This window comes from Bombus pascuorum, chromosome 6 (assembly GCF_905332965.1).
Source record: "Bombus pascuorum chromosome 6, iyBomPasc1.1, whole genome shotgun sequence".
NCBI classification, from domain to species: Eukaryota; Metazoa; Arthropoda; class Insecta; order Hymenoptera; family Apidae; genus Bombus; species Bombus pascuorum.
The window spans coordinates 11,414,403-11,425,769 of record NC_083493.1 but is presented as its reverse complement, the minus strand read 5'-3'; the positions used below and the strand labels follow the sequence as shown (position 1 = coordinate 11,425,769).

The window sequence follows — 11,367 nt, the reverse complement described above, 5'->3', positions numbered from 1 at the left end:
ATTTGGGACAGTTATTTTTATATCGCTTTAAGCGGATGAAATTCGTTAATACCTCTCATTAGGTTAATCTGATCGTTTTTAAAAAGTTGAAAATTAGCTCGACATTATTAGAGACAGATTACGAGAGTGAGCTTTAAGTCGTGTAAATTTCTAGGAAACATTTTAGCGATATAAACTGAACAGAGGGATTCATTTGGCAAATTGAAGTGGAGGATGGCAAATAAGATGTTCGCTTAGATGGCAATTAAATGTTTCGCTTATCGCAGTTCGTTGAGTAACATCAGGCAAACGGTAGTTCAAGGTTTGAAGTGAGCAAAGTTATGGAATAAGTAGATATCAGTAATTAAACGTTTACCGAGGAACGACGTCGAAAAATGAATTCAAGGTTAGCATAGAAGCTAGCAAAGTTAGTACGATGAGAGAATAACGTTATAATTAATTTCAAATTGTCACGGTCGGAAGCGAGGAAAGAATCTTGTGTCTCGGTCCGTCTCTGAAAGTTGGAGAACGTCGCAATAAAACGTGCTTTATGGCCTTTGGGATAAACAGAATCTCAATTGTTTGCGTACTTGGAGCTTCAATTTAAGTCTTATTATTTTCACGATTTCATTTTCAATTCTACGTACGTTTGATTCCTGTTGAATTAAATTCATATTGCGCGCAACTTCGACCTGACTCTCAAGCGGGAAGGAAATCACCGGCCACTTTTGATCTCAAACTTTTCTACAGCCTCTTCTGGAAGAAAATTCTTCTCAGTCTTCGAAATCTTCCTTTTCAACAGAAACATGCTGAATATCAGTTTGCTCCATGACCTTCGTATGTTTCCTCTGTACATTGCCACAATTCGACCTAAGAATTATATACACTTTGCCACAGTGGGCTTTTCATATTCTATTCGTACGCAACGTGAAACATCAATCGCGTTCTTGGAACCTTTGTGATTCATAGCAAAGAACGATTTAATAATGGTTGTGCGTATTAATTCCTGTCCCAAGGCCAGAAACCGCTAATACAACATACAAACATAAAAAATGGCTATTCAACTTTCGAGACAATGATACACAAACGAGGCTTTCAACCTGCCTATGCATGTATTTAGTCTCACGGATTTAGTTTATGGAACTAATTAAACATTGGAAACGGCATTGCAAACCGCTACACTTGGCTCTTATAAACGTTACCATAAAATTTTCAAGAGTGTTCATATTTAGTCCACAAATCTTTTTGCTGGTATTTTATCGCGAAAAAGAAAAAAGAATGGAAAGGTTATAAAGTGCATGTTGATTTATTCTGACACGAGAAGCAATACCGATACGGTGGATCATCGAGGAAGATGCATATATTTCAAGATTTTTTGATTTATAAGTGGGTCACTCGTACCGCCATAGCACTCAATTTTTCTCGAGCTGAAGAAATATTGCACTCTGCATCTTTTTAAGGCGAGAAAGCCGACTTGAAACATGCGGAAGGTTCCTTAGATTTTGTGAATTCATTGTATCATATGGATAAGGTGTATAATGAGGTGATTCGTGAATAATGGACGAAACTAGCTGCACCGACAAAAATGTTTCAGTTAGTTTTCCTATCCTTTGACAAAATTTAAAATAAAAGAAAATTTAATTACATTTTCGGAAGGGCAAAAAAGGATTAAAAAAATGCAGCGACAACGTGGCGAGAATTATCGATAATCTCTGCGCAAGTATTTGATAAATTGTCGGGATGTGATTGATGGAAAAGATTTATGCAATACAGATTGGAGGTAATTTGTTGCGAGACCAAACCTAACCATCGATGAAAAATTTGTATTGATGCCAACATGTGTACCTGATGGATAAAAGAAACTAGTATCGTTAACTTTAAAATTATACCTAGTCCTTGACATTGATTTCCAGACAATATTATATTGTTTATCGGTGGATGACGAACTCCTATTTATTTACGTCTGTATTTTCGTCCAGTCGCGGGGAGACGCGATCGCGATGAAACGTCAACGTGTCAACGGGAGTCGTAAATTCCCGTTACGATTATAACAATCGATACCGCGAACAGGTCGATCCCCTTATTTCTTGTGGGATAATAGGGGTGTTTGTTGTGTAATAAAACTGTAGTCAACAGTTCCATAATACATATATTTTCAATAACTTATCCTGTTATTGTTATATCAGGAGGAGGTGCATTGTTCTAAGAAAGCGGATTCGGAAGGTGCCGATCTGTGATGCCCATTGGTTCTAATCCTTATTAATGAATAATGGTTGAGGAAGAAAATCTCCTACCATTGTTGCTACCGTCTTTATTCCCCGTAATTTAATACAGCACAACAAACCTAATGACTTTTGTACGAACTAGCCACAAACCGAAAATATTTCTAGGATTCGAAATTCCCTCAGAGTAAATAGATTAACCTAAGGGCATTATTGACAACTAACTAAACTAAGAAGTTAAGCTTTATGATGGGTCCTTAGGTTTATGGAGGATCGGATTAACGGTATATGTGTAGAGTCAGGTTAATTTGTTGTTATATGTATAAACCGTACACTTGTTGCAGAAAATAGTTATCTTTATTGTTTGGTCCTATTTCGTATAAATAAAAATTTAAGGATCGGATTAACGGTATATGTGTAGAGTCAGGTTAATTTGTTGTTATATGTATAAACCGTACACTTGTTGCAGAAAATAGTTATCTTTATTGTTTGATCCTATTTCGTATAAATAAAAATTTAAGGATCGGATTAACGGTATATGTGTAGAGTCAGGTTAATTTGTTGTTATATATATAAACCGTACATTTGTTGCAGAAAATAGTTATCTTTATTGTTTGGTCCTATTTCGTATAAATAAAAATTAGAAAGATCGCTCAGTTCATAACTCGAGAAACTGAATTTATTTTAAGCAGAAAATAGTCGGTCAAAGAACATATTGCGTTTGTAGGAGTTTTACATAAAAACGCTATTAACAAGTAGAATGACGAATATGCAAATAGGAGGTTAATCAAAACTCAGTCGCGAAACTATTCTATTAAACCAGCTTCGAGGAACTCGGGAGATTGTAAATAATTTCGGAAGTTCGCAACTCGCCAAGGAGGCAAGTAATTCTCGAATATCCGCTATACCTTCTAAGTAGCTATGTGAAAATTCACGAAGGCTAATTAAAACTTACGTTTATTGCAATGTATTGGAAACAACTTCACGAAGAATAAAAATTACACGCGGACTGCTTTTCTATGCTTTTATATGAAAATGTGACATAGAATGTGATATAGAAATGCGACGATAGAAAAGGATTTGATAATCAAACAGGAAGAGCAGTAAGATATATGCACACTCTAAGGAGTTGAATCGAAAAAGTAAACGCTTCCAGCACTCAGAATCTTCGTAACTCGGATAAAACCGATATCTCTATCCTTCTATCAGCGTAGTTTCCTTTGCTATTTACTCTTTTGCTTTTTACGCAAACTGGCTCAGGATTTTTCTTATTCGTGGAATATATGTGCACAGCGTGTATTTTATGATTTATGTATACTTAAAGGATTAAATGTAGTAGCAGTATACTAAATATACTAAGACGATAAGCTTTAGCGATAATGAAAGTGGTATTTCATAACATACCAATTTTTCAAGTATGATAGTTTTCCCGGAACGTTTCTTGCACGGCAGTGTTCGAAGAATTAAACAGTAAAACAGAGAGCGATTCAATGGTACTTCATCATTAAAGTGATATGAATCGATCGATGACTAATCGTACGGATATTCGTATTAAACCTGCAATGATCGATTCGATCGGTGTTTGTTTATTTCTTGATTTCGCTGTTGAATGCGAATGGTATTAATCCTAAACAATTTTAAACCACTGCGGTTCTTACGTGCTATTTAGTTGCCGACGGGAAGGTAGCGTCAACTGACGTTTAATGCAACCGGCAATAAGCTCCACTTTCGGCTAACCTGCTATGTGCGGGAATACTGCCACGGCAGAGGATTAAAGTTGTTCGAAAGTAGATTATCAATATAATATAATTTATTGAGATCTTACTCAATTTCGATATTGACAATTGACTGACGGATATGAAATTCTTCGGTTGACAAGTGATGATTCTTCGATAGACAAATGATAACTAATTCTTTAATAGACAAAATGATAACTAACTGTTCGATAGACGAACGCTAATTAATTTACTCGATAACCAAACGATAAATATTCTCAGACTCAAAGTCATGCTGACTTCTCTGAGTCGCTACATTTATATCCGTCGGGGTCCTTCTTTTGAAAATGTTTGTTCCCCAACATTCAACTGCCGATTTAATAATATCGTCCTAATATCGTTATAAAAACATAATATAAAAACGTAGTTAGAGTTTTTGCAAAATGTAGCTTTTAGCGGATTTAACTGCCTTTCACTTCAAATGCCCTAAACACGGTTTCGAATAAACGGTTTAAATTACCTCGGTTTAAAAGAATTTATAAATTTTACTTTCGCGCGGGTCGCGGGACGTAACAGCGGTAATATCTAGGGTTAAACGTTATTCTTATCCTCTCACCCGAAGGTTTACTTATACCTTGTCGTAATTTTTTGCTTGTTCTGTAGCTATAGATTACAAATCGATAACGCTCGTGTGGGAGTGATAAACATTTGTGTGCATCCTCATGTAATGACATACTCTTAATATAGTTTGAAAAAAAAGCAATAATGTTGCAACATACATACTTGATGAAAATAGTTGAAAAGAATCGATGGAAAAATTGTAGTACAGTGGAAAAAAATTGACCTTCACGAAAAGGGAGCCAACAGTGTAAAAGAGTAAAAAACGTGCGACTTCGTAGACAAGGAAAATTCTTTTCTAAAACATTTAAGAATAAAAAATATTACATGTAATGCGCTATCTAGATCTAGATGAATGTTTAATAGAAAAAGTTGAATTAAAAAGCATTATAAATACTCTGTTAAGTTGATTGACTGTTGCACAAAATATGTAATGACAATGTAATGACATATGAAGTGGCACCAATGTTATTAACGTCTACAAAACTTTAATCGTGCATATATAAAATATTTTAATTGTGTAATACATTTTAGAAGGAAATAATGAAAACGTTAATTTTTATAATGTTTTATTTATGATTTTTAATATAAAACAATACGTTGGTTGTTAACACAACCCTACATATCTTCTTTTATATTAAACAATGTGAGTGTACAATAACAATTAAAACTATTTGTTTATCATACAAAGTATCAATAGATAACTAATCAGAAAGCAAAACGGTTTATACATTAAACTAGATGAAATACGAAATCGTAATAATTTTACAGAAAATTACCTTGCATCGTGAAGCAATACTTCGTTTTAAATACAATATGGAAAACATAAACACACGGTTTGGACTAAATCTAAGAGGTTTTATTATAGTCCGCAAACATAAAACAAATATTTAATTGTCCGAAATATTACGTCCGAAACTCTGAAGTCGCCCCATCTAGAGATCGTTTAGTTATCTCGAAACTGCGCTTCGATAAATCATAAATCGAATTCCGATAAATCGAATGATTGCCAGTTGCCGCGCTCCATCTTAGCGTAACAATTCTGTTTTAATTCGAACGGTTCTTTCAAACGCGTGTTAACAAATATATCGCGAAAATTATATATATTTCATTTATATAAATTTGGTTCTTACAAAAACTACGTAATCCAAGATTAAATAGGATTTTCCGCACGCTAGTGATGTTATTATATGCGTGTTGAGTTTATTCGCTTTCACTGCCACCTCCTCGATCTGTACTCGAATGGCGGGAACCAACGTCACTGCCCGAAACTGATTTTCTCGACTCTGGAGTAGCAGATCTGGAATAAAATAATCGCAATATATGGTTATCACGGTATCACGGGAGCTGTGTTTCGTTTCGGTGAGTGCATTTTGATGTTTTTTTTTATATACCTTGCCGATCCACTAGGGCTGCGACTTCGAGAACCACTCTTTGACCGTGAACCAGAACGCGATCTAGATCTTGACACAGATTTAGATTTTGATCGGCTTCTACTTCTCGATACACGTCCCTCCGACTGTGAACCACTCCTTGATCCTGATCTTGACCTTGACCTTGATCGCGAAGCTGCTTTTCTGGAACCACTAGGAGACCTTGATCTCGATCGTGCACTAGTTGCAGATCCCGATCTCGAACGTGCAGAGCCTGATCTTGATCGTGCGCTACCTGCAGAACCCGATCTTGATCGTGCACTAGCTGCAGAACCCGACCTTGATCTTGGTTGCGATCCACTTTTCCTCGAACCACTACGCGATCTTGATCGCGATTGACTCTTCCTTGACCCTGATCTGGATCTCGAGCGTGAACCACTTTTCGCTGAAACGGATCTTGATCTCGACGGACTTTTCGACCGCGATTGACTCCTCGACTTGGAACCTGAACGAGATCTAGACCGTGAACGAGATGCGGATCGGGATTGAAGTCCTGATCGTGATCGTGATCGTGATGGTGATCGTGATCGTGATCGTGATCCCGATTGTGATCGCGATCGTGAACTACTTCTAGAACGGCTTCTAGATTTCGATCTGGAACGAGACCTAGATCTCGATGCACGGGATCCTTCTGAGTCAGATAGAATTCGTCTAGCACCTCGTCCGCGACCTTCGTTACCGCTTTCACCCCTGAAAAACAAATTAACGACGCCATTAATTAATTTATTACACACCTCAGTATATTATATTCTTGTAGTAGCACATGAGTCAACGTTTTTTTGATTGGATAGGTTCAAACTCCGGACAAAAATATTATCGCCATTATTTCTAATTGTATAACAAACCAGTATAGCGAATCAGTATAGTGAATCATTATACCGAGTCGAATCACTAGCGTAGATTTGAACAGTAGCATTGAGTGAGTGACGATAACGACCGGCATACACTATCTCTGTACTTGTACATAAAGTGATTTTAATATACACTATTACAATTTTGTCACTCGTCTCTTTAATAAACCAACACGTATAATAAACCACTTCATTCTGATAAAATGAATGATCCTTACCCGCTGGCAATTTTAAGGCCTCCTGAATCGCTATCAGAATCGCTCGTCGATATAGTTTCCTTCGATAAAGGCATCTTTCCTTTTGTAGTTTCAGCTGTACCTTTCCGAAATGCTCTGTCTTTCTTAATAATCCCTTTTCTTGTACGTTTGGGCTTGAATCGATCACTTTCTGAACCTGAATATTGCGAAATAAAATATATATTTTTTGAAATACGCAGATTAATGACGCGTATAATCGAAGATCATGAAATACTATCTTACCACTTCCTCCACTTGCCACTTCTTTCTTGCGCTTTCCTTTACGCTTGCCCCTTTTTTCTTTACGTTCACCACTTGCTTTCTTTTTACGTTTCTTTTCTCTAACAGCTTCATCCCGACCTTCCTCTCTTCCAGAACCACCACTGTTGTCACTAACATATTGATCAGTGCGTACTCTTTTTCCTTTCCTTCCAGGTTTTTCTGAAGGCATTTCGCCGAATACTAAAGCGTTCTTTGTCTTTTCAACGTACTCTTGACGTTTCTGTAACATTTCCTCTTCTTTTTGGCGTCGCATTTCTTCAAGTTTCCGTTGTTCTTCCGTTTGTCGCATTTTAAATGCTTGCCTATACATTAATACAAGATCATTATATGGTGTTTGATGTATTCCATATGTTAATTATGTTCATATAATTACCTTTCTTCTTCTTGTTTCCTCCTAAGCATTTTTTCTTCCTCATCCAATCGTCTAGCTCTGGCAACATGATATTGTGCTTGCGATAAAAGATCTTGGCACCTCCTTGCTTCTGCTTCCGCAAGTTGTCCCATTTTATCTCCATGCGTTGATAGATATTGGAAGTATTTATGTGAGAGTCCCAATTCGTGAACTGCCTGAAGCACTGTTGTTAAGGTGGACTTCTCATCCTTCAGAATTTGTGTCGCTAGACGTTGAAGGACAAGTGCAATATTGTATAATAAAACGGTGTCCTGTGGAGCTACTCTTCTTGCCTAAATTGATATAATGAAATTGATTAGTTATTCTTATTTAATCAATATTAATGATATCAGAGCATGACACAATGTTTCTGACTCACCTTTAATAATGTCAATTTTGCTTCTTTTAATTTACCAGCTTTAAAGTAAGCTCTTCCAAGATATTGCAAAACTTCGACATGATGGTATTTATAGAACTTCCGAAGGCAGTTTTCATACTGTAAAAAGATATATTTTATTAAATAGTTGCAGAAACATTATTATACCGTATTACATACAAAACGGAAAGTTACCATTTGGATAGCGCTAACGAATTGTTTTTGCTCTACATAAATGTGCGCAATATTCAACCACACATCGCAAAATTCTGCTGTTGCTTCTCGAACTTGAGCAAAAATATCTCTAGCTTCATTTACACAACCTTTATGCGCTAGTACAGCTCCTATTCCATTTGCAGCCCAAATATTTTTAGGGTCGTTTCGCAAAACCTATAAATTTCAATATTTATATATGTGTATACGAATAGGAAGATTTATTGTTTTTTACTATCATACCTGCTTATACATAGCCAATGCTCTGTCTTGGTGTCGCTTCTCTCGATCTTTATCTTTCCCACTTTGATGCAATGTTTGCAACCAAATGTTACCCAAAGCAATCAAAGAATAGGCATCGGTACTTGTTGCTGGATTTTTCAAAATTCTTTCGAATTTCTTCTGGCCAGGACCCCACTGCATTTTACCCAAATGCAAGTTACCCAAAAGAGACCATGCATCTGGGTGCTCGTTATTTATGCTTAAAGCATCCTTAAACCAATCAGATGCTTCATAAATTTGTCCTTTATCTCGAGCCATACAGCCAAGTCGTAAATAACAATCTACATAGTTTGGGTGTTTCTTTAAAATGGCTTTGTATAATTTTTCTGCTTTATCAAATACACATAAAGCTTCGTTCAAACGAGCCAAATTATATGTCGTTGTAACTGCAATCGAGTTATAGTATACAGAATCGTGTAAGGCATCGGCTTTAGAACGCGCTAAAGACTCCTCCAAATTTTTCCTAGCTTCTTCTAAGTTTCCAAGTCTATGATAAAATAATAAGTTTTAGCCTTAATAGTAGATAAAATAAATTAAAATAAGGAAATATGAAACATACCTATAGTGTAGAGCACCAACATTATTTAGAATTTCTGGTGGTATATCTGCCTGGACTTTTTCTTTTAAAATCCTAGTTGCCGTACCATATGCATTTAAGGCTGCATTAAGGTCACTTTGCTCCAATATTTGAGCCAATTCAATCCACGCTTCAACATCATCCGGAAATTGTTCAGTTACTTTTCGAAGGTGGTTTTTAGCAATATCGCGTTTCGATTGAGAACTTGAGTTTGCGTACAGAGATCCAAGAATTTTCATTGTTTCATAATTACCTGGCTGAGCTTTTAACACTTTTTCGAAACATTGTGCTGCCTGTGATTTAAAAACAGTGTATGTAAAATTTATTAGTTTTGCCCTATCGTATATAGTATATAATAATATATATAATGTTATGCTTACATTTTCTGCATCACCACGATAAATATACATTTGACCTAAGCCAAAGTGTGGTAATACAAAAACTGGAGGCGCAAATTGTGTTGCCTGATAGTAATATTGAAACGCTTGGTCATAGTCACCCTGAAATAGTTAAATTATTTGTAAAAATTTTGAGTATGTATATATGTAAACTTACTTATATTATACACTTACTTGAACATGAAATGCTCTGGCTAATTGATAGCAACTCTCTGCACGCATAGCCTCGTTCTCGGTATTGTGAAATGCATGAAGGGCTAAGTGCTGTACTTTATTATAGTCCTTTTTGAAGAAAAAATGATTTGCCAAATGATTCAACACCATGGGATTAGTCGAATCAATGGTATAAGCTTTAGATAACATTTGAACACCAGTTCTGATACTTTCAGGCTGTTGTTGATTCAGTTTCAGTACTGAAAGTCCAACTAACGCTCCAACACATTGGCCATCTAATTGTAAAGCTCTTTCAAATGCTAAACGTGCTTTTTCCTGGTTATTTAGTTTCATAAAACAATGTCCCATCCCTAACCTCACAGCAGCTGGACAATTTGGATTTGTTCTCAATGCCTTTTTATAAAAGGCAAGCGCACCTCTATAATCTTTTTTGTTAAACGCTATGCATGCTTTTCCCAGTAGAGAAGGAATATTATTTGGAGACTGATTTAGTACAAAATTAAATTGGGCATCAGCCTGATCCATTTTATCCCCTTCCAGAAGGCAAAAATAAGCTCTGCCAAGTAAATGATTCTGTAACACAAAGAAGTATTATATAAATAATACATAAATATTTCCAAGCATCAAATAAAATACTAGAAACGATATATACCTGGTCATACATAATAATCTTATCTGCAGTTGTATATAATAGGGTAGCTTTTGTAAATAGATCTCTCTTTTTGTCTTTATTCTTTTCTCTGTTGGCTTCCTGCACATAATATGCAGCCAACATATCCAACGCACGCATTTGATCTTTTTCATAGTCACGGTAATCAATATTAGCATCAATCCGAGAAGATTCAAGTATTTTAATGAAATCTTCAATTTTGTGTTGTTTGTAATATTCAAGCTACAATGAAATACAATATGTTTAATGTCTTGCAGCTTTTCTATTATATCTATTATAATTTGAGGTACTTACAGCCAAATTGACCCAAATATTAAGTTGTGCATGTTCTTGACGTAAAATACCAAGAACCTCATCTCCTTCTGGTAATTGATCCAGGTATAGCTCGATTACCTAACAGAACATAATTTAATATATTAAAAAAATTAACCAGCGATATATGGTGAGGGATTTAAGTAGACAAAAAGTGAATAAAAGATTCAATTTATCGAAAAATTTCAATTAACAAATGTCTGATGTTTAACATTTTACTGTACATGACATAAATGGGAAACATATTGGGAACAATATGAACAAAATAAAAACCAAAAAGTTAGTCCAAAATTATGCGATCAAAACAAATATGACACAATAATAATTTATATTTCATATCGAGGACAAATTTTAAGATATTTAATAGCCATTGTTTGTACGATGTATATATTCCGCAAACAACGCTTGCAGGTTAACTACACAAACACGTCTTTATATCACAGGTTTTTAAAGAATCTTGAATTACATGTCACTGATATATAACAGGAATGGTTTAGCTTACTTTCAATACTTCGCAAATGATAAAATTCAATGTTAAAAACAAAAATATTCACCTCATCTGTATCACGGAGTGGTATCTCTATGGATCCCGCCATCATGTACAGTGGTTAGCCACTAACTGAAGCGGGGTATAGCCG

General features: G+C 35.6%; 1 protein-coding gene across 1 annotated transcript; it reads right to left on the bottom strand.

Annotated features, from left to right (window-relative positions):
• Nucleotides 1–5,148: 5,148 nt before the first annotated feature.
• LOC132908356 (RNA polymerase-associated protein CTR9 homolog) lies at nucleotides 5,149–11,340 on the bottom strand. Its single transcript, XM_060962296.1, has 14 exons — nucleotides 11,284–11,340; nucleotides 10,712–10,810; nucleotides 10,400–10,639; nucleotides 9,748–10,320; nucleotides 9,556–9,675; nucleotides 9,158–9,468; nucleotides 8,560–9,085; nucleotides 8,299–8,493; nucleotides 8,107–8,223; nucleotides 7,710–8,020; nucleotides 7,298–7,638; nucleotides 7,037–7,211; nucleotides 5,929–6,657; nucleotides 5,149–5,834 (listed from the first exon to the last, which is right to left on the bottom strand). The coding sequence occupies exons 1-14, from the start codon at nucleotides 11,326–11,328 to the stop codon at nucleotides 5,738–5,740; spliced, it is 3,879 nt and encodes a 1,292-aa protein (XP_060818279.1). The 5' UTR covers nucleotides 11,329–11,340; the 3' UTR covers nucleotides 5,149–5,737.
• Between the last annotated feature and the right edge of the window lie 27 nt (nucleotides 11,341–11,367).

What these genes read in the sequence shown, in the direction of transcription:
- LOC132908356 (XM_060962296.1), bottom strand. Translation starts at nt 11,328, where the DNA reads ATGATGGCGGGATCCATAGAGATACCACTCCGTGATACAGATGAG. An exon ending in AGATTATTATGTATGACCAG is followed by an intron (nt 10,321 to 10,399) that starts GTATATATCGTT and finishes TTTGTGTTACAG; the next exon opens with AATCATTTACTTGGCAGAGC. An exon ending in GTTGGTGCTCTACACTATAG is followed by an intron (nt 9,086 to 9,157) that starts GTATGTTTCATA and finishes ATTTTATCATAG; the next exon opens with ACTTGGAAACTTAGAAGAAG.